The sequence below is a fragment of the Tupaia chinensis genome, unplaced genomic scaffold, assembly GCF_000334495.1.
Source record: "Tupaia chinensis unplaced genomic scaffold, TupChi_1.0 Scaffold000346_1, whole genome shotgun sequence".
Classification (NCBI taxonomy): domain Eukaryota; kingdom Metazoa; phylum Chordata; class Mammalia; order Scandentia; family Tupaiidae; genus Tupaia; species Tupaia belangeri.
In genome coordinates this window covers 5,753,196-5,770,979 of record NW_006159840.1, presented here as the reverse complement: position 1 = coordinate 5,770,979, position 17,784 = coordinate 5,753,196, and the positions used below count along the sequence as shown (strand labels likewise).

The 17,784-nt window shown below is 47.5% G+C and overlaps 1 protein-coding gene and 1 non-coding gene across 6 annotated transcripts in view; both read left to right on the top strand.

The window, feature by feature from the left end:
- Positions 1-17,784, top strand: part of PDE10A (phosphodiesterase 10A) — a 303,105-nt gene that overhangs the window by 248,300 nt on the left and 37,021 nt on the right. For all 5 annotated transcript variants that reach the window (XM_006152260.3, XM_006152256.2, XM_027773359.1 and 2 more), the window contains exons 14-17: positions 6,965-7,107; positions 8,705-8,788; positions 10,423-10,573; positions 14,615-14,770. In XM_006152260.3, coding sequence (XP_006152322.1) covers positions 6,965-7,107; positions 8,705-8,788; positions 10,423-10,573; positions 14,615-14,770 — 534 coding nt within the window. The remainder of the gene's footprint in view (positions 1-6,964; positions 7,108-8,704; positions 8,789-10,422; positions 10,574-14,614; positions 14,771-17,784) is intronic.
- Positions 11,914-12,077, top strand: LOC114008473 (U1 spliceosomal RNA). Its single transcript, XR_003550008.1, has one exon. It is a non-coding gene; the product is annotated as a U1 spliceosomal RNA (small nuclear RNA).

Sequence of the window (17,784 nt, the reverse complement as noted above, 5' to 3'; positions counted from 1 at the left end):
CTACCTCCTTATCCATGTTACTTACTATAATTAACCTACCTCCTTATCCATGTTACTTACTATAATTAACCTACCTCCTTATCCATGTTACTTACTATAATTAACCTACCTCCTTATTCATGTTACTTACTATTAAAATGAAACTAGGTTTAGTATAATTTTTTGTACTTTTGATTTTGAAATAATTTCAGACTGAAGGAAAATTTTCAAAAATAGCATAAGGAGGGAACCAGCAGTTAGTGTAATGGCTATGTCACTGGACTCCCACATAGCAGACCGCGGTTCGCGTCCTGGACCCGGTGGCTTGGAACTCACGCCAGGCGCGTGTGCGTGCATGCCCAAGATCCTGAGAGGAGAATGGAGGAGAAGGGATTGCAGCATGACCATCCCCCCTGGGGGGTGATTTCTCGCTTTCTGTCTCTATGTCTCTCTCTGTCTGTCTGGCGAGCACACGTGCCCTATAGCGAAAACCTCTCCAAAAAAAAGAAAAAATAGCATAAGGAATTCTCTTATACCTTTACCTGTATTCCATAAATGTTAATTCATGAGGAGACTGCAAACTTTTCAAAGGAAAATGGAATTAAGGTATGGCTTTATTTTGGTACAAAGCCATTTTTAAAATCTATAGGTGTTGGGACCAGCAGTTAGCTTAATGGCTATGTCGCTGAACTCCCACGTAGTCGACCATGGTTCAAGTCCTGGACCCGGTGGCTTAAAACTCATGCCGGGCACATGTGTGTGCGTGTCCAAGATCCCGAGAGGCGAATGGAGGAGAAGGGATTGTGGCGTGGCCATCCCCCCTAGGGGGTGATTTCTTGCTTTCTGTCTCTCTGTCTCTCTGTGTCTGGCAAGTGCACACGCCCTATAACAAAAACCTCAAAAAACCAGAAAACCTATAGTTTTTTCCTAACAGGTATTTCCATGAACTTTTGAAGACCCCTACGTAGTTTCCATTTTGCTTCGATATGCATCCTCTCCCTCTCTCTTACGTACATGCGATCTTTCTCTGGTCTCTTTGAGAGTATAGTTCAGACATAATACCTCATAACTCCTAAATGTTCCAGTTTGTATTACGTCGCCAGGAAAGTCATGACATGTTTTTCTATGCAAAATGCATCATGACTTTCCTGACAACCCAATATTTTATTTGTTAAGCATTCAATAAATGGTGATTATTGGATTTTTTTAAAGAGAGATTTCTGGTATATACATGTGCTTGTTGGAGAGACAGAAAGTGAGAAATCACCCCTAGGGGGTTTGCCCACACCACAATCCCTTCTCCTCCATTCTCCTGGGACTTTGGGCATGCATGCACACACACCTGGCATGAGTTTCAAGCTACTGGGTCTGGGACTTGAACCACCATTGGCCATGTGGGAGTCCAGCCACATAACCATAACGCCATCTGCTAGTCCTAATTATGGGATTTTTTTTTAAATGAAGAAATTAACATCAGTACAGAACTGCATTCGTCTTCTAGGGCTGTGTAATGTATACCATGGACCGGGTGGCCTGAAAGACAGACATTACTTCCTCACCGGGCTTGAGGCTGCAAGTCCATGATCATGGTGTGTGAAGGACTGGTTTCTCCTGAGAACCCTCTGGTTGGCGTTCAGAGGGCCGCCTTCCTGCCGTGCCCGCAAGATCCGTCCTGTGTGCGAGCGCGTGTCATCCATAGGCCTTCTTGGGAGGACACAGCGTTCTGCAGTAGGCCCACACAGACCTCGCTTTGCCTTAATTACTTGCCTAAGCAGGGTTACAGCCTGAGGTTGTAGGGTCCAAGACTTGGGGAGACCCGTTCAGCCCAGCAGCGGTGCCACACTGTCTCCCCCCGCCCCCCCCCCCCCCCCCCCCCCCACGGTCATGTTAGGTGGTGGGGAAAGTCGTGACGTATTCTTCTGTTTGTCTATGCAAAAACATGTCATAGCTTCTCCAACAGCGCTATGTTAAGGTTCTAATCGTGACCCGCGTCTCGCGGGTGCGTGTGTACTGAGGGCCTCCCGTGAACGGGCATGTCCTGCCACTGCGGGTGCTGGCTTCCTTCCCGTGGCTAAGGCAGTCTGTCTGCAGGTTTCCCCACCCTGCAACTTGCCCCCCTGTTTCTCGCCTTTGTTTTAGAGGAGAGTTTTCACGTCAACCTCCTTACCCATTCTCTGTCTCTGTCTCTCTGAGGTATATGTTGGCACCCGAAGTCTAGCATCACAGAACGGAGTCTAGCCATCTCACTTCCACTGCAACGGGAGTGAGGAATTCGGCTCCTACTAGCAATATTATTTCAACCGTTCCTTTTATTTTATTTTATTCTATTTTTTAGATTTGTTTGCTATAAGACATGTGCACTCACAGGAGAGAGGCAGAGAGAGAGAAAGTGAGAAATGCCCCCCCCCCCCCAGGAAGGATGATCACGTCGTAATCCCTTCTCTTCTGGGATTTTGGGCACATGTGCACGTGCGCCTGGCGTGCTTTTCAAACCACTTGACCCGAGACTCGAACCACAGAGTTGGCCATGTAGGATCCGCCACAGTAACCATCTTGCCACCTGCTGGCTCAGTTCCTTTTATTTTTAAGGAAGCTGTAAGAATTGCTTCTAGCAACGAGTACGTGGGAGCAGAAAAAGAGCGATTTACCTGAATCCCACCTAAGCTAGGATGACCAAACGTGCTGACACTTCCAGGTCTTTCCGCTGAAAATTGACTAATGTCCACCTTCGGTATTTCATGGAGTTTTGGAGACCATCACTAGAGCTCTTTAATACCAGTGTTTTGTATTGCCCTCTGCTTTGAGAGTTATCTCTGTTGTAGCAATTGGAGAAGAGGGACATTTTGAAATTTTGAAATGGGACATGGGAAAAGTCATTTTTAGGTAAGCGTATATATGAAGGTTAAGAATATGAAAATTGGCCTACCCATTTGTCTATATGTCCCTTGAAAAATTGTGTTCCCTAAGAACAAATAAATGTCAATTTAAATGCAACTGAGTTCATTTTACTGTGATTTGAGGACTAGACTCACGAGCTAAAAAGCTATTCTAACCTAATTTCTATATCAAAAGTCTGACTTTAGTCTTGTTTAAAACCAAACCAAACCAAAGGAAAAAATAGCACCTTTGTTGACAAGCCATGCATAAATTTGTAGGCCTTGCGTTTTTATATCATTACTCAGGTAACTCACTGAGGGTAAAGGTTAGTAAAACTTGGCATTAGTTTCTATTGGAAATGACGAACTTCCAAACCCCCAAGCCTCGTCCCTGCACTCGCTCTGCAGCCGTTACTGGTGGTGTCCGCACCAGCAGTCGTCCTGTCAGGACCTCCCTGCACTGGGTCCGGGGTCCTGGGCCAGTTGGCTTTATAGTGAAATACATGCAGTGCTGCTCAAAGCTGCCTGTGGAATTCATTTCTAGTTTTTTACTGCAGTATTTCTGTGGCTTACTAAAGCTCAAAGAGATATGTAACGTTTTTGAAAGTTTTCCACGTCTAAAAGCGTGAGGGCCGGGGTCTGCAGCCACAGACTCAGGTTCTTTCTGCCCCCGCTCGACTGTGGTCTGAGAAGACTTGGTGCCACGTTCATTCCGAAGCTTTTTTACAGTTCAGAAAGACTATTCACATGAATTCTCTAAAGTGATATATTTTGTTTTGTTGAAGCAACTGTCCTTTTAAAATAAAAAATCAAAGAGCTTCCAGTGATGTCAATTTCAGTAAGATGGCGATGGGTTTCAGGGCCCTCAGAGCCTGACTCAGTGAAAACATTGGTGCTGTAAACCAGTAGGGGAAGGGCACGACCTGAGATCCACTCCTACTGGCACTTCCTTGCCGGTCTCTTCTCTGTTTACTTGCATTTGTGTGCAGAGGCATAGTCTCTCTATGTCGTCCACGTTGGGATCGAACTTGCCACCGTCTTGCCCCAGCCCGTCCAGTAGCTGGGACTATGGGCACGCGCCTGTTTGAGCAGGTTGGCCTGACTGTGTGGAGCACTCTCCCAAGCACCCTGTGAAGATTAGAAAAAGCCCTGGCCGTGTCCACGGCCCGCAGCAGTGATCACCCCCGTGGGCCCCTGCCTTTCTCTGAATGTTTCTGGAGAGATCTGGATGTATTTGTTAAGATGGTCGGTTTTAATTGCTGACTATTAAGTCAGATTAAATATGTTGTTCCTGGGGAATTTAAACTATTTCTCCTCTTGAATAAATTATTGTGTTCTTAATAGGAGCATGTTTCCTGTAAGAAAATTGCTTGAAATATTGAGCAAAGTGTAGTGACAGCAATTTTATTGCTATTGGGCTTAGTGGTCTTGGACTGACAGGCCTGCGAGCCTGAACTTGTAGGCCACACGCGCCTTCAGGATTTCGCTGTTCCTCTTCAGTCCGTCCTAGTGTATTGTATTCAGTGCCTCCTTTTACGTTAAAGGGCATGCCTCGGACTGGCAGTGCCTTCACCTCACGCATTGACTTGGAAGATAGTTGCTAGTACTGTCAGTAGAAAGATAACCGTTTGAAAAACTGAAAGTCTTGGGACCAGCAGTTGGTGTAATGGCTATGTTGCTGGACTCCCACGTAGTCGACCGTGGTTTGAGTCCCAGACCTGGTGGCTTAAACTCATACTGGGTGCGTGTACGTGTGTGCCCAAGATCCCAAGAGGAGAATGGAGGAGAAGGGATTGTGGTGTGGCCAACCCCCTGGGGGGTGATTTCTTGCTTTCTGTCTCTCTGTCTTTTTGGTGACCACATGCACCCTATAGCAAAAACCTCTAAAAAAAAAAAAACAAAACATGAAATTCTTTAAAAACTAAGAGTCAGTTATCGTAACCCAGATGTATTAGGATTTTAGAAAGACAATTGAATGTGATGCAGGAAGCTAGCGGGATAGTGATAGCCATTACATTTTTGCCCAGAAGGACTCCTGTAAAACAGATTAGCTCTGTAGATTTTGGGTAGAAAGATTTTAACATTAAAGGGATATGGAAATAAATCACTATTAAAATGAAACCTGTTGGCTAGAGACACATTTAGTAAATGGCTCAACCTCCCCTTTTCCTGAATTAGTAATTGAGTATCGAGTCTATTTTCTATTCCAGATGGTGGATATACATATATATGTATATATAAGATATATATGTATATATATGACTATAATAAGACTATATTTATATATAAGATATATCTGTATATATGACTATAATAAGACTATATATGTATATATAAGATATATATGTATATATATATGACTATAATAAGACTATATATATATATATAAGATATATCTGTATATATGACTATAATAAGACTATATATGTATATATAAGATATATCTGTGTATATATGACTATAATAAGACTATATATGTATATATAAGATATATATGTATATATGACTATAATAAGACTATATATGTATATATAAGATATATATGTATATATATGACTATAATAAGAACAGCTCTTATTTCATACAACTATACAGCTGTAGTTGGAATTGCTGAACATTTTTTAATGATGAAATAAGAAAATAGCTGCCCTCTTGACCAACTTCGTCTTACCCATGTTATCATGTAAGCTGTGGGTGTAGACTTACCTATAGACAGTGAGCTATACTAGATTTTTTCCTATACTAGATGTTAGGAAAAAATACTGAATGTTAAGAAAGCTATTCAATCGTATATCATAACGTGTTTAACTCGTAATTTGGCATGGAGGATCAGGCCTTTTCCTGTCATTTCTCTCCTAATCAATCTCACCTACCTACTAGTGACTCTCTCCACAGCTCTATTGCTTGTTCTAATTTTACCCCATGCATTAGTGCGCAGTAACTGTCATGCACTGCGTAACAAAGTTTCGGGCAACCATGGGTCATGTGTACAACAGTGGTCACGTGAGGAACAAAGGCGCATGCTGGCCGTCCCCTATGGCTTTGGCGTGTAGTGGGATGTCTCCGATGGCCTCAGCGTGTAGTGGGCTGTCCCCTGCGGCCTTGGTGTGTAGCCAACCGTCTCCTGCGGCCTCAGCCTGTAGAGGGCTGTCCCCTGCGGCCTCAGCCTCTAGCAGGTGATCCCCTGAGGCCTTGACATGTAGCAGGCCGACACATCTAGGCTTGTTCAGGGCTTCCTCTGATGGTCACACAATGGTGAATGCACCTCACAGTGCGTTTTTCAGAATGCACCCCAGTCGTTAATTGATACGACTGTATCTGTAAAACTACATTTATAACAGGTACACAAGATCTCAGTTTGACAGGACGGCCAAGTGAACCTGTTCATTTTCTATTAATTTCTATTAATTTATTAGGTGGTTTTCTGTTTTTCTACACAAAAGTGTCATGACTTTCCTGAAGACCCAATAATTACCAATTTATATGCCACTCTACTGGTATAATCTCTAACTAATGTATACAAATGTGTTATACATTTGAATTCATTGTTATACACCACCTTAGTCTTCTTAAGAACAGAAAAAATTTGCAGTTAATTCAAGACTAAACAAGGGTGGGAGAAATGATGAAATCTTCCCAAGGAAGCTGAGTTTGAAGTGCAGATGAAGTGTAATTATTAAAGCTTTTGTTTTAACAGATTTAGAAGTATTTCAGATCTTATATTCTTTTAAAATTATTAAAATTTATTTTTTGCTAATAAATGTTTTATTTCAACAATTTTATCACTAAAAACTTGGAAATATGGAACATTGCAAAGAAGACAAATACCAATCATCTCGCTACCCGGAGATCAGGTCTGGTATAAAGATATTTGCTACAGAATTAGTAACAGTTTAAAGTGGAGATGACACTTTTAAAACACTATCTATTCCATGTGTTCAAAGTCACGTGTGAGTCTGTCTTCAGTTCACATGGGTGCATGGTACTCACAGATCGCCCTTGACTCCGGTGACCACTCTAATTCTTTATATGACACTGAACTTTGCTAACGAACCCACTTTAAGGATTCTTTGACCTTTTCACAACGACTGTTGGGATTGGCTTCGCAGATGTACCACAGGATCCGTCACTCAGAGTGCATCTACCGCGTGACCATGGAGAAGCTGTCCTACCACAGCATCTGCACCGCCGAGGAGTGGCAAGGGCTCATGCACTCCACCCTCCCTGCCCGGCTCTGCAAAGAAATCGAATTGTGAGTGTTGCGTTGTCGCAGTGTCTGTAGACATGGATCTTTAATTTGACTGAACGTGAAGTGGACAGGCTATGCGATTAGGAACATGGTCATTGTACACCTCGTGTGCATGTAGGTTCATGGTTCGTTCTCTTCTCCTTCAGCAGTGATTCTAAACCTCATGACAGAACTTGGAAATAAAAGCTGGATCTCATTACTGTAGAGAACAAAATCTGATGGGCCAGCAGTGGCATGGTGGCTGAGGCACTGCACTCCTGTGTGGTTGACCAGGGTTCAAGTCCTGGACCAGAGACTGATGCCGGGCGTGTGTCTGTGCATACCCAAAATCCCAGGAGAAGAATGGAGAAGGAGTTACAGTGTGGCCATCCCCGCTGGGCCTGATTTCTCCATTTCCAGCTCTCCGTCTCTCTGGAGAGCACATATGCCCTGTAGCAAACCTCTCTCTTTAAAAAAAAGAAAAAATATATATTTGAGCTGGATTTTGAAATGAGTTAACCTACATGTTAGCATTTACATTGACTGTGTTGTATACTTCACTCCATATAACACTTAATATTCAAAATGGCACTTAATTTCAAATATCTAAATTAAAGAATTCAGTAGCGACTTTCCTTTCGTTTTCCAGTCCCCTGCTGGGATATTTGTGTTCCGAGCGGCAGGGCCTGTGATGATTTGCATGCCCTTCATATATGTGAGCCAAGAGTATTAAAAACAGAGGGAATCTTCAGAAGCGACTCAGAGCTGAGACCTGCCTCACAGTTGAGAAAACAGTATATATTGGGTTGTTGGAAAAGACATGACACGTTTTTACTATGCAAAAATGCGCCATGACTCTTCCGACGGCCCAGTATATTGACAGACTGTTTATTTCAGTTGAATGTTAGTTGAATGTTAGCAAATGAAAAATACATAACAACTTTAGATGTATATATTTGTGAAATTTTATCTCAGTTTTATATCGGAAATAAAATAATTTCAACTCCAAAAAATACTTCTGGTTAAGTTTTTCCATCTTGTCTATGAGTTGTATAATATATGTGTACTCATTACAATAACTCAGGACCAGCAGATGGAGTAATGGTTACGTCGCTGGACTCCCACGTAGTAGACCCAGTTTGAGTCCCGAGCCCGGATGGCTTAAGACTCAGGCCGGGCATGTGTGCATGTGTGCCCCAAATCCCGAGAGAAGATGGAGAAGGGATTGCAGTGTGGCCATATTACCCGGGGGCAGGGGGATGTGATTTCTTGCTTTTTGTCTCTCCGTCTCTCCGGTGAGCACATGCACCCTGTAGCAAAAATCTTTCTCTCAAAAAAGAATGATTTACTCTTTTATTGTTCTGATAACTGCAGCATCTTTTTAAATTTTCTTTCACATTGCTTAACAGAAAATTAATCAACAACTTAAATATTTGTCTAAGTTCCTAAGGGCTATGTGAAATTTCTTGCTGGAAACCTTTTAAAATGAAGACCATGTGACTGAGGCGGCAGAGAAGGGGATGCCTGCTTCCCAGCAACTTCAGTTTACTGACAGATAAAAGTTAGATGATTGCTTTATCCTAATTACATCTGGTAACGAACTGCGCTTTTTACATTTCAGATTCCACTTTGACATTGGTCCTTTTGAAAACATGTGGCCTGGGATTTTTGTCCACATGGTCCATCGGTCCTGCGGAACGTCCTGGTACGAATGACTCGAAAACCTCCTCCCGCCTATTGGCCACACCACATTCTTCATTTATAATGATCTTAAATAGGTGGGCCGGTCCCCGGCAAATAGGCACATACATTGTTTTCTAAATAAAAGAGCTGAGGCTGTTGTCCAAATCCAGAGTCTTTTCAGATTCTCCATGGAGCTGCTCTTCTCTGGCAACTGAGTTGCAGCCTGCTTGAAAAGCAGGTGTCTGAGAGGACAGCACAGGATGGGTGGACTGCTCTGGGCTGTGTACCGAGCAGAGGGCGTGCTGCTAACTAGCGTGGTCAGGCCCGGTGCTAACACTCTGGGCTGCATACCGAGCAGAGGGAGTGCCGCTAACTAGTGTGCTCAGAGCCCGGTGCTAACACTCTGGGCTGTGTACCGAGCAGAGGGCGTGCCGCTAATTAGTGTGGTCAGGTCCGGGTGCTAACACTCTGGGCTGTGTACCTAGCAGAGGGCGTGCTGCTAACTAGTGTGGTCAGGCCCAGTGCTAACATTTAGTGTCGACTTTCCATCTAAGTTCTGTGTCTTCTAGAATGGGTGTACAGGAAGCAAATCTTCCAGTCCCACAGATAGCACGTGCTCAGTGATTGACCACCAGGCCCTCCTACCAGATCTTTCCTCATCTGGGTTGGCTTGGCCTCAAATCCTTCCACAGCTTTACGTATGACCTTTTACAGCCCCACACACAAACTTAGAACTGGGGAATCATTGTATTTCACTCTTTTTCTAATTCATGTAGGCATTAAAAAGCCTCATAGCGCCTCCTGGCTTCTCTCGGGCTGCATTGCATGCCTCTTGGACTCTTCTCCCACGTAGATGACATTTTATAAAGTGCTGCTTTAAAAAGATGCACACAAGGTACTGACTTCACTTGCTTTTTAGACACTAGTTGAAAGTTTGGCTGGGACTCTTAAAATGTCATACCTTGTGTTTCACAAGACATTTGAAAATTTTCAAAGGAGAAAAACGCATGTTTTTAAGAGATTTATAAACTCTCAGTCTCCTTGGTGTTTTGAAGAGCCCTCTTTGACACCCACAGTCTTTTCCTATAACCAGCCTTAAATCTATTTTGAGAATTGGCAGGGCCTTACGCAAGTATAAATATGTGATAATATAAAAATACATGAGAATAAAATATAATAACATGTAAAATACAAATATGTGCTGTATTCTTACATGTGTTGGTCAGTATTTGAATACGGTCATTTGCCCCTTAATGATATGTGTGCACCATACTTGTGCGTCACTCTGAGGAGACTCCCTCTCCTGGAAGGCCCTGCACTGTACATATCCTGTGTGTGCATCTGCACACCCCCTCGGAAGGCAGAGCATTAGCGTAAACGCCCTCCAGCAGGGTGCGCTGTGGAGGGGAGGCGTGCGGATGAGTGCGGTATCTCGGGGACTGTCGCTGTGTCATGACAGAGATGATGAAGAGCCCCGCAGAGGGCTGGCGAAGTAGAGGGCAGATGGCGTGTGAATCCCCAGGCCCCCAGACTCAACGAGTGCGGTGCCTTCACAGAGTCGTGTGGAGGCTGGGGACACACGTGTGCCCGGACTAGAGCGCTCTGGCAGGACTGGTGCTCTTCTTATCCCGCTCATAACGGCTTCTTTGCCCCCAGCTTCGACCTTGAGAAGCTGTGCCGCTTCATCATGTCTGTGAAGAAGAACTACCGGCGGGTCCCGTACCACAACTGGAAGCACGCAGTCACCGTGGCCCACTGCATGTACTCCATCCTGCAGACCAGCCGCGAGCTCTTCACCGACCTGGAGGTGGGTGTTCACTCACCCCGCTCAGGGCCCTGCGTGCGCTCGGGACTCCATGTCCGGAGCATGTCGATGACACAGGCTCGAGACATGATTCCAGGACAAATTTGGGTTCAGCAAATTCAGGAAGCATGCTTTCTAGATTCCCGCACCAAAGCTTTTAGCCCGTTCCTTTTTATAAGAAATGTAGTTACAGAAATTTCCACTTCATCAAAATATCTCCGGGGGCGGCATTAATTCTTTCAGTCTTTCTTCCAGCTAAAGCCTAAATGATCCAAAAGAATTTAAACTGTGAATTTGTCTCATTGCCCATGTGCCTTGGACAGTGGAGATAACACTGTTGATTTGAGAACCCAGAGCATTTATTGTCATTGAGACACAAATGCTTTTGATCTCTAGCATAAAGAAATGGGGGTTTGGAGATGGTTAGCTCAGGCCCCTGACTGACTGACTCAGAGTTGGCGACATACCCAAAGCTTTAGAGATCTCAGAACTAGACATAGAGACCGCCTCATCCATTCCCCCACCATTGCCAAATCTCCGACTTGGAAGCCCAGCCAAGCTTGGTGAGGGGATTCCTTCACCCCAAATTGTCCTGGTTCTGTGCCTGGGCAATCCTGACCCAAAGGGTGGCCCTCCGACCACCCTCGTCCCAGTGGTACCTGCACCCCTCTTCTGTAAAGCCGGTGCCATTGTTCAGGGAAGGGAGCTGTTCTGAGTTATTTCCAGGTGTGTGACTGTGGCATATTTTGAAGAAAACCTTTGAAAGTTACATCCGTGAAAAGGAGGTAAAACTCTTGGACAACAAAGATGATAGCGTTTACCCAGTTTTCGGGATTTTAAAACCTTGAAATTTCTTGCCAGATAGATCATGTTGACACAGCAATATGAAACATGGGTACAACCCTAAAGCAGAGTGACCCTAACACATAACTAGGCCAGTTACCTTGAGAATACCTGGCACATATCCTCAGATACATCCTGCACCAGCTTAGGGCTAGGGACTGGTAAGACAGCAGCCGATAGGTTGCAGGAGAACCAGCTGTGCTGAATCAAGATGGGGGAGCAGGGCACACAGCTGAAAATACCCATGGAGGGCCAGCAGTGACGTGGTGGCTAAGGTGCTGGACTCCCACATGGCCGGCCACTGTTGGAGTCCCAGACCTGGCAGCTTAAAAATCCCACTGAGCACGGGTGTGTGTGCGCTCAAAGTCCTGAGAGGAGAATGGAAGAGAAGGGATTGTGGTGTGGCCATCGCTCTGGAGGGCGATTTCTCATTTCCCTCTGTGTTCCTGTTTTGCTCTCCGGCAAGCACACCCACCCTGTGGTAAAGACATGAAAACACAATACTTACCTGGCAGGGGAGATACCATGATCATGAAGGTGGTTTTCCCAGGGCGAGGCTTATCCATTGCACTCCGGATGTGCTGACCCCTGCGATTTCCCCAAATGTGGGAAACTCGACTGCATAATTTGTGGTAGTGGGGGACTGCGTTCGCACTTTCCCCTGACAAAAAAAAAAATAGACATGAAAACAAGCCAACCAACAAACAATACAGAATCCGCGTGAGCCTCGTGGGCTTGGCAGCCGCTTTCTCACCTGCCAGCAGGGACTGCCCACAGCGTCTCTACCGAGCACACCTGAGAACTAATTCGCAGCTCCCCCTTCAGGGCCAGCCCTTCCCCCTTCGCTCCTTCCTCGCTCTGCTGTCTGAGAATGCCCCGGCCGCAGGCCCCTCTCCTCCTGGACTGTCCCGTCTCTTCCGCTCCTCCCATCTGCCCTGAGCATGCTGGCATGTCTTCCGTCCTAAAGTACCCTGCATCTGCCGCGTGGGCCCCTGATTGTCACCTCCTTTGCAACAAACTGCACGTGAAGGTGGGGGTACTGGCCCGCTCCAGATCCTCTCCTCTGTCCTTTCTGAAGCCAGCCCTCATTAGCTTCTGGCCCCAGCTCCGCAGGAAATGCTCCGGCCAGATCCACCTGCAGGCGTGGCCTGCCCAGGACCCGCTCTTCAGCCAGTAGCCAGTGTCTCCACTCGAGTTCTAGGTGCCCAGCGTGCTTGGTTTTCCTGTGACTCCACTCGCTGCCCCTCTCTGGTTTCTGGGATTTTTCTTTCTGATTTTTTTCTTTTCCTCAGATCTCTTAGTGACTGTAGTCGGCTGAGAATGCTAAAGGGCATGAGGTCTCAGTCTCATTCCTCATCACCCGTGTCGCCTTCCTGTGTACGAGTTTCGACCTATCCTGGCTGGAGCAGGGCTTCTGGCAGCTTAGACTTAAAGTGCTCTGACCTTGACCCTGCAATGTCTCAAATTCCATCTTTGGAGAGCTCCGCCAGACTGTGGCCTGAAAGGCCACATGGGCACTGCAAGCTTCCTTTCTCCAGCTAAGGCCTGTCCCCAGAACATGTGACTCAAACAGCCAACTGTCCTCAAAGTGTGAGCTTTGCAGATCTCAACTGGGCAGTCGGTGAGACAGCTCAGCTCCATTCCACCCTGCGCTCTGGACAGCTCCCCTCGGCCCACTCTGCCTGCACCTTCCCACAGCACTGGGAGCTGCCACAGCTAAGGACAGCGACCCTAAGGGTCCCTTGGCCCCTTCTCACTCCTTCCTGTTCACACCATGGCGTCAGAATAGCTCGTTAGCTGTGCTCACAAAATGCATGCAGACTTTACCCACACCTTGTCAGTGGCCACTGCTATCTGGATCTCACCTTCTAATCAATTTTGCCTTAATTACTGCAAAAGTCTCCTCGTTCTGTCTCTCTCTCTCTCTTGCTACCAGGCATTTGCACGCACTGGAGACAGAAACAGAGAGAGAGAGGGAAAGTGAGAAATCCTTCAGATGGGGTTGGCCATGCCGTAATTCCTTCTCTGATCTCCTCTTAGGATTTTGGACATGCACGCACACACACCCAGCATGACTTTAAAGCTGCCAGGTTCAGGACTCGAACCGCAGAGTAAGCTATGTGGATTCTAGCCGCCTTAACCACTGTGCCACCTGCTGGCCCCCATCAGTCTCTCTTACTTGTCTGGAGCCTGTTCTTGATACAGTTCCTAGACCCAGGATGATCCTCCGGCAGTGTCAGTGAGATGGTCATGCCGCTCCCCGAGATGGTCATGCCGCTCCCCGAGAGGCCCTGCCACAACCCCTCTGCCCCTGCAGAGCGTTCTGACTGTGGCCTTCCTGCCCTCAGCTCCCACTGCCTGCTGCCCTCAGGTTCCCAGGTGTGGCCACGGCGTGGGCATGCTCTTGGCCCTTGCTGTCGGTGGGCCGTGCTCCGGGTGGGCCATGCTCCCGGACACGATTGCTTTCCTCCCCTCCCTCCCTTGCTCACATCTGCCCTGATGGCGTTGGGTGGAGCTTGACCTGCCTCCCTCTGGTCCTCTGTAACCTACTCTGCTCCCTTTTCTGCATAATCCGCCCTTTTTAATAAGCTGTTATATGACTTGTTATATTCATTATCTGCAGTTGTAATAGTGTTTTTAGAATTTAAAATTGAATAGGTTTTTGACTTATGCAGATTTTCTTATCTTTAATTCTTTGGATCATTTGCTTTATACCTTTTATACCTGCTGCTCCTTTTCTCAGAGTCAAGCAGGAAAACCCAAAAAGAATTTGCCTGTTGGGCTTGCCGTGAGCACGTGGTTCGGCGCTGTGCATGGGGAGCCGGCGCTCACGTGGTGGCTGCCATTGGGGTTTGGGCCCCAGTGGCCTGAGGAGCACGCCGGGTCCATCGGATGTGCAGGAGCGCAGGGAGTCCTGATAGGACCAGGAGTGGAGGAAGGAGGGTGTGGTGTGACCACTCCCGGAGGTGCCTCCCGTCTCTCAGGACAGCGCACACCACCCCTGGCGGTAAAAGAGAGAGAGAGCTTGACTCTCGGTTCGTGCACAGTGAGACCAAGGCAGGGCTGTGAGGGCTGTGAGCAGTGAGGTTACCCGGAATCCCCAGATTCCCGAGCTGCTGTGCCAGCGGCAGGAGGGAGGGGCTGCGGCCGTGGGCCCTGAGGGTCTTCGTTCCGAGCATCCCGCCTTCTGTCCTCCCGAAGCGTAAAGGGCTGCTCATCGCCTGTCTGTGCCACGACCTGGACCACCGGGGCTTCAGCAACAGCTACCTGCAGAAGTTCGACCACCCGCTGGCTGCGCTCTACTCCACGTCCACCATGGAGCAGCACCACTTCTCCCAGACCGTGTCCATCCTGCAGGTGAGCCTGGCGTCTGCGCCGCGCCGGTCTCCCGCGCCGGGGCTGGGCCGGGCCGGCCCTGGGGACAGGGCGTCGGCAGCGAGGGAGGGGGGCCATGGCTTACTCTGAACACAGCAGCATGTTTCATTGTAGAAACGAAGATTTTTAGTGACACGTAATTGTGTTTCCTTGGATAAAGAATCATCTAACCAAGATTTGGAATGGATGTATTTTGCAATCACATTGTTTTTAAGTATTAAATACATCAATGAATACATGATACTTTAAAGCGAAATTCATGTCACGTAGTTTAATGGATTTATACAGATTGTTATATTCTTGAGAATGTATTGAACGTATTGAACAGTAAATCTTCAAAGGTAAATTCAAGTTTTAAGTGCATTGGAATTTTTTTATTTTTTCTTGTTGTGAGTGTGTATTTGATTGCTTTTACGCTGTTCTTCTTGATTAGTGTAGACAAGAGCTGACCTCCCATCCACATAAGCTGTTCCAGCTCTCCTCTCCCAAACCGGTTCCCTCACAGTCACCTTCAAAGGTGGCTGTCCTGTCATGACGATGACTCGAATCCCGTCCAGGCAGCCATTCACGGGTGACCTGCGTTTGGGTCAGCGCAGAGGGAGAGTGGGGCTCCCTCCCGCCCTCCCAGGATGGCTTTGAGTGTGGAGGGGGAGAGGTCTGCAGTGACGACAGGGTGCCTGGCCGTACGCACCTCGTGAAGCTGGAAGGCTGTTGCCATGTGTGGCTTCTTGTCCTCAGCAGGCCAGGTCTCCCTGGACACCCCGGGCTTCTTCTCCTCAGCCTCCCAGAGGCCGCTCCCAGTGCTTCTTCCCTTGGCCTGTCAGCGACTGGTGATCCCGTGGGCTCAGGTCTGTGCAGACTCGACAGGGCCTGCTCAGCCCGGCCTGACCCCACGTCCTCAGGCCAGAGCAGGTAACGAGTCCATGTGCAGCTGCAATTCTGGTAGCCAGCTGGGGGGCAGTGACCCGCATCGCATGGACGGAGCTGTTCAGTCCTGGACAAGCCCATCCCACAGGTGGCTGAATGTCACATCTGCTCAAGTACCGGTTCTGTGCCTGGACACGGTTCAGAATCGCCGCTCTCTGGTGGTCGGCCATTGGCACCATCTTTTTTAGCTTGATTGCTGTGCCTTGGGATGGGAGGTATGTGTGTGTGCACACATAGAAACTCCAGTAGGGTAAGAGACGTCTGTGGGGTGGGCACGCACATACGTGTGAAGCATGCCTTTTAAAATGCATGGACATCGCATAACTTTATGACAGCGCGTTTCTACTTTGACACCTCACTCATCATTTGAGACTATTTACTTGTATGACAGAAGGAGACATGGCCAGGAATGGTGTCTGGATGCTTCCGTTTAGAAATGATTCTAACTTACTGAATCAGCATGTCACATCCTCAGTGAGTTCATAGAGCTGACCATGACAGATGTCCAGCAGTTTAACCTGCAGAACGATTCTAATATCCTTTATAAAGTTTACTTACAAAACATCTTTTAAGCATAATAGAAATGATTTTGAAGTAGAACAAAATTGCTACCTACAGTGTCTCTGGAATCTGAAAGGAAGCAAGCTACACAATATAGCCGTTACAGCAAAGCAGGTGAGGCGTGGAGTGGGCCCTGGTCCCCTGAACTCTGGCATGATTCGTCCCAGTTCCTGCCATCAAAAGTGGAGGCTGAGGATGGTCTGCCTATTTTGGCAAACCGTCAGCCTAGCGGCCATTCAGGTTATACCATGCATGTTTCTAAAATGCTCGGAACACAGAACAGGACGCAGGCAGTGAGCTAGGCTCACTCAGCCAGCTGTGCACATCGGAAAGCTGTCGTGGAACAGCTGGAGTCCAGGCATTCAGGATGGAATCTCAGTCTCTGGGAGATGATAACGAGAACACACTGGTTTCCTGTTCAGAGACGGCAAAGTACTGAATTCAGGACAAGAACGGGAAGCCGAGAGGGCTGGACGCTGCTGGACATTCGGAGGAGAGGAAGCAGAGGTCGTAAACTGCTTTCATGATGAGATGGACCAAGACCTCCCGCAGGAGCTCTGCCAGGAGCAAAGCACATTGGAGCCCTGAGTACAAAGCCCAGTCTCCGAGGGCCGGGTACTCTGGAAGGAGCCCTGAGTACAAAGCCCAGTCTCCGAGGACCGGGTACTCTGGAAGGAGCCCTGAGTACTTAGTCTTGTCTCCGAGGGCCGGGTACTCTGGAAGGAGCCCTGAGTACAAAGCCCAGTCTCCGAGGACCGGGTACTCTGGAAGCAGCCCTGAGTACTTAGTCTTGTCTCCAAGGGCTGGGTACTCTGGAAGGAGCCCTGAGTACTTAGTCTTATCTCCGAGGGCCAGGTACTCTGGAAGCAGCCCTGAGTACTTAGTCTTGTCTCCGAGGGCCGGGTACTCTGGAAGGAGCCCTGAGTACTTAGTCCAGTCTCCGAGGGCCGGGTACTCTGAAAGGAGCCCTGAGTACTTAGTCTAGTCTCCGAGGGCCGAGTACTCAGGAAGGAGCCCTGAGTACATAGTCTAGTCTCCAGAGCTCTGAGTACAAAGCCCAGTCTCTGAGTGCTGGGTATTCTGGAAGGTGCCCTGAGTACATAGCCCAGTCTCTGAGGGCCGGGTACTCTGGAAGGAGCCCCTCCTTTTCTGAGGTCTCCACCCTCAGCTGATCTTGCATCTATGCTTGTGATACTAGGCTGAGTTGTTCTGCTCTGTTTCTCCCTCAGAGTCATCTGACTGTCTTTTGACATTCTACTTAGTAACTTATGAGTGTCTTCTGTTTGCCTGCACCTGCCTTCAGCAATGGGGGTTAGTGGTAAACAGAAAACAACCCTGACACCACGCTCAGAGTCTCCAGGGAGAAGGGCCTTGTCCCTGAGTTCTGTCCTCCAGGTTCTTTCTCACCAACCCACCTGGTCCACCTGGGGCTGATTGACCCGAGTACACTGTGGCTCAGATTCAGCCTGGCACTCAATAAAACTATTTCCAACCGTGCAACTCGGCAT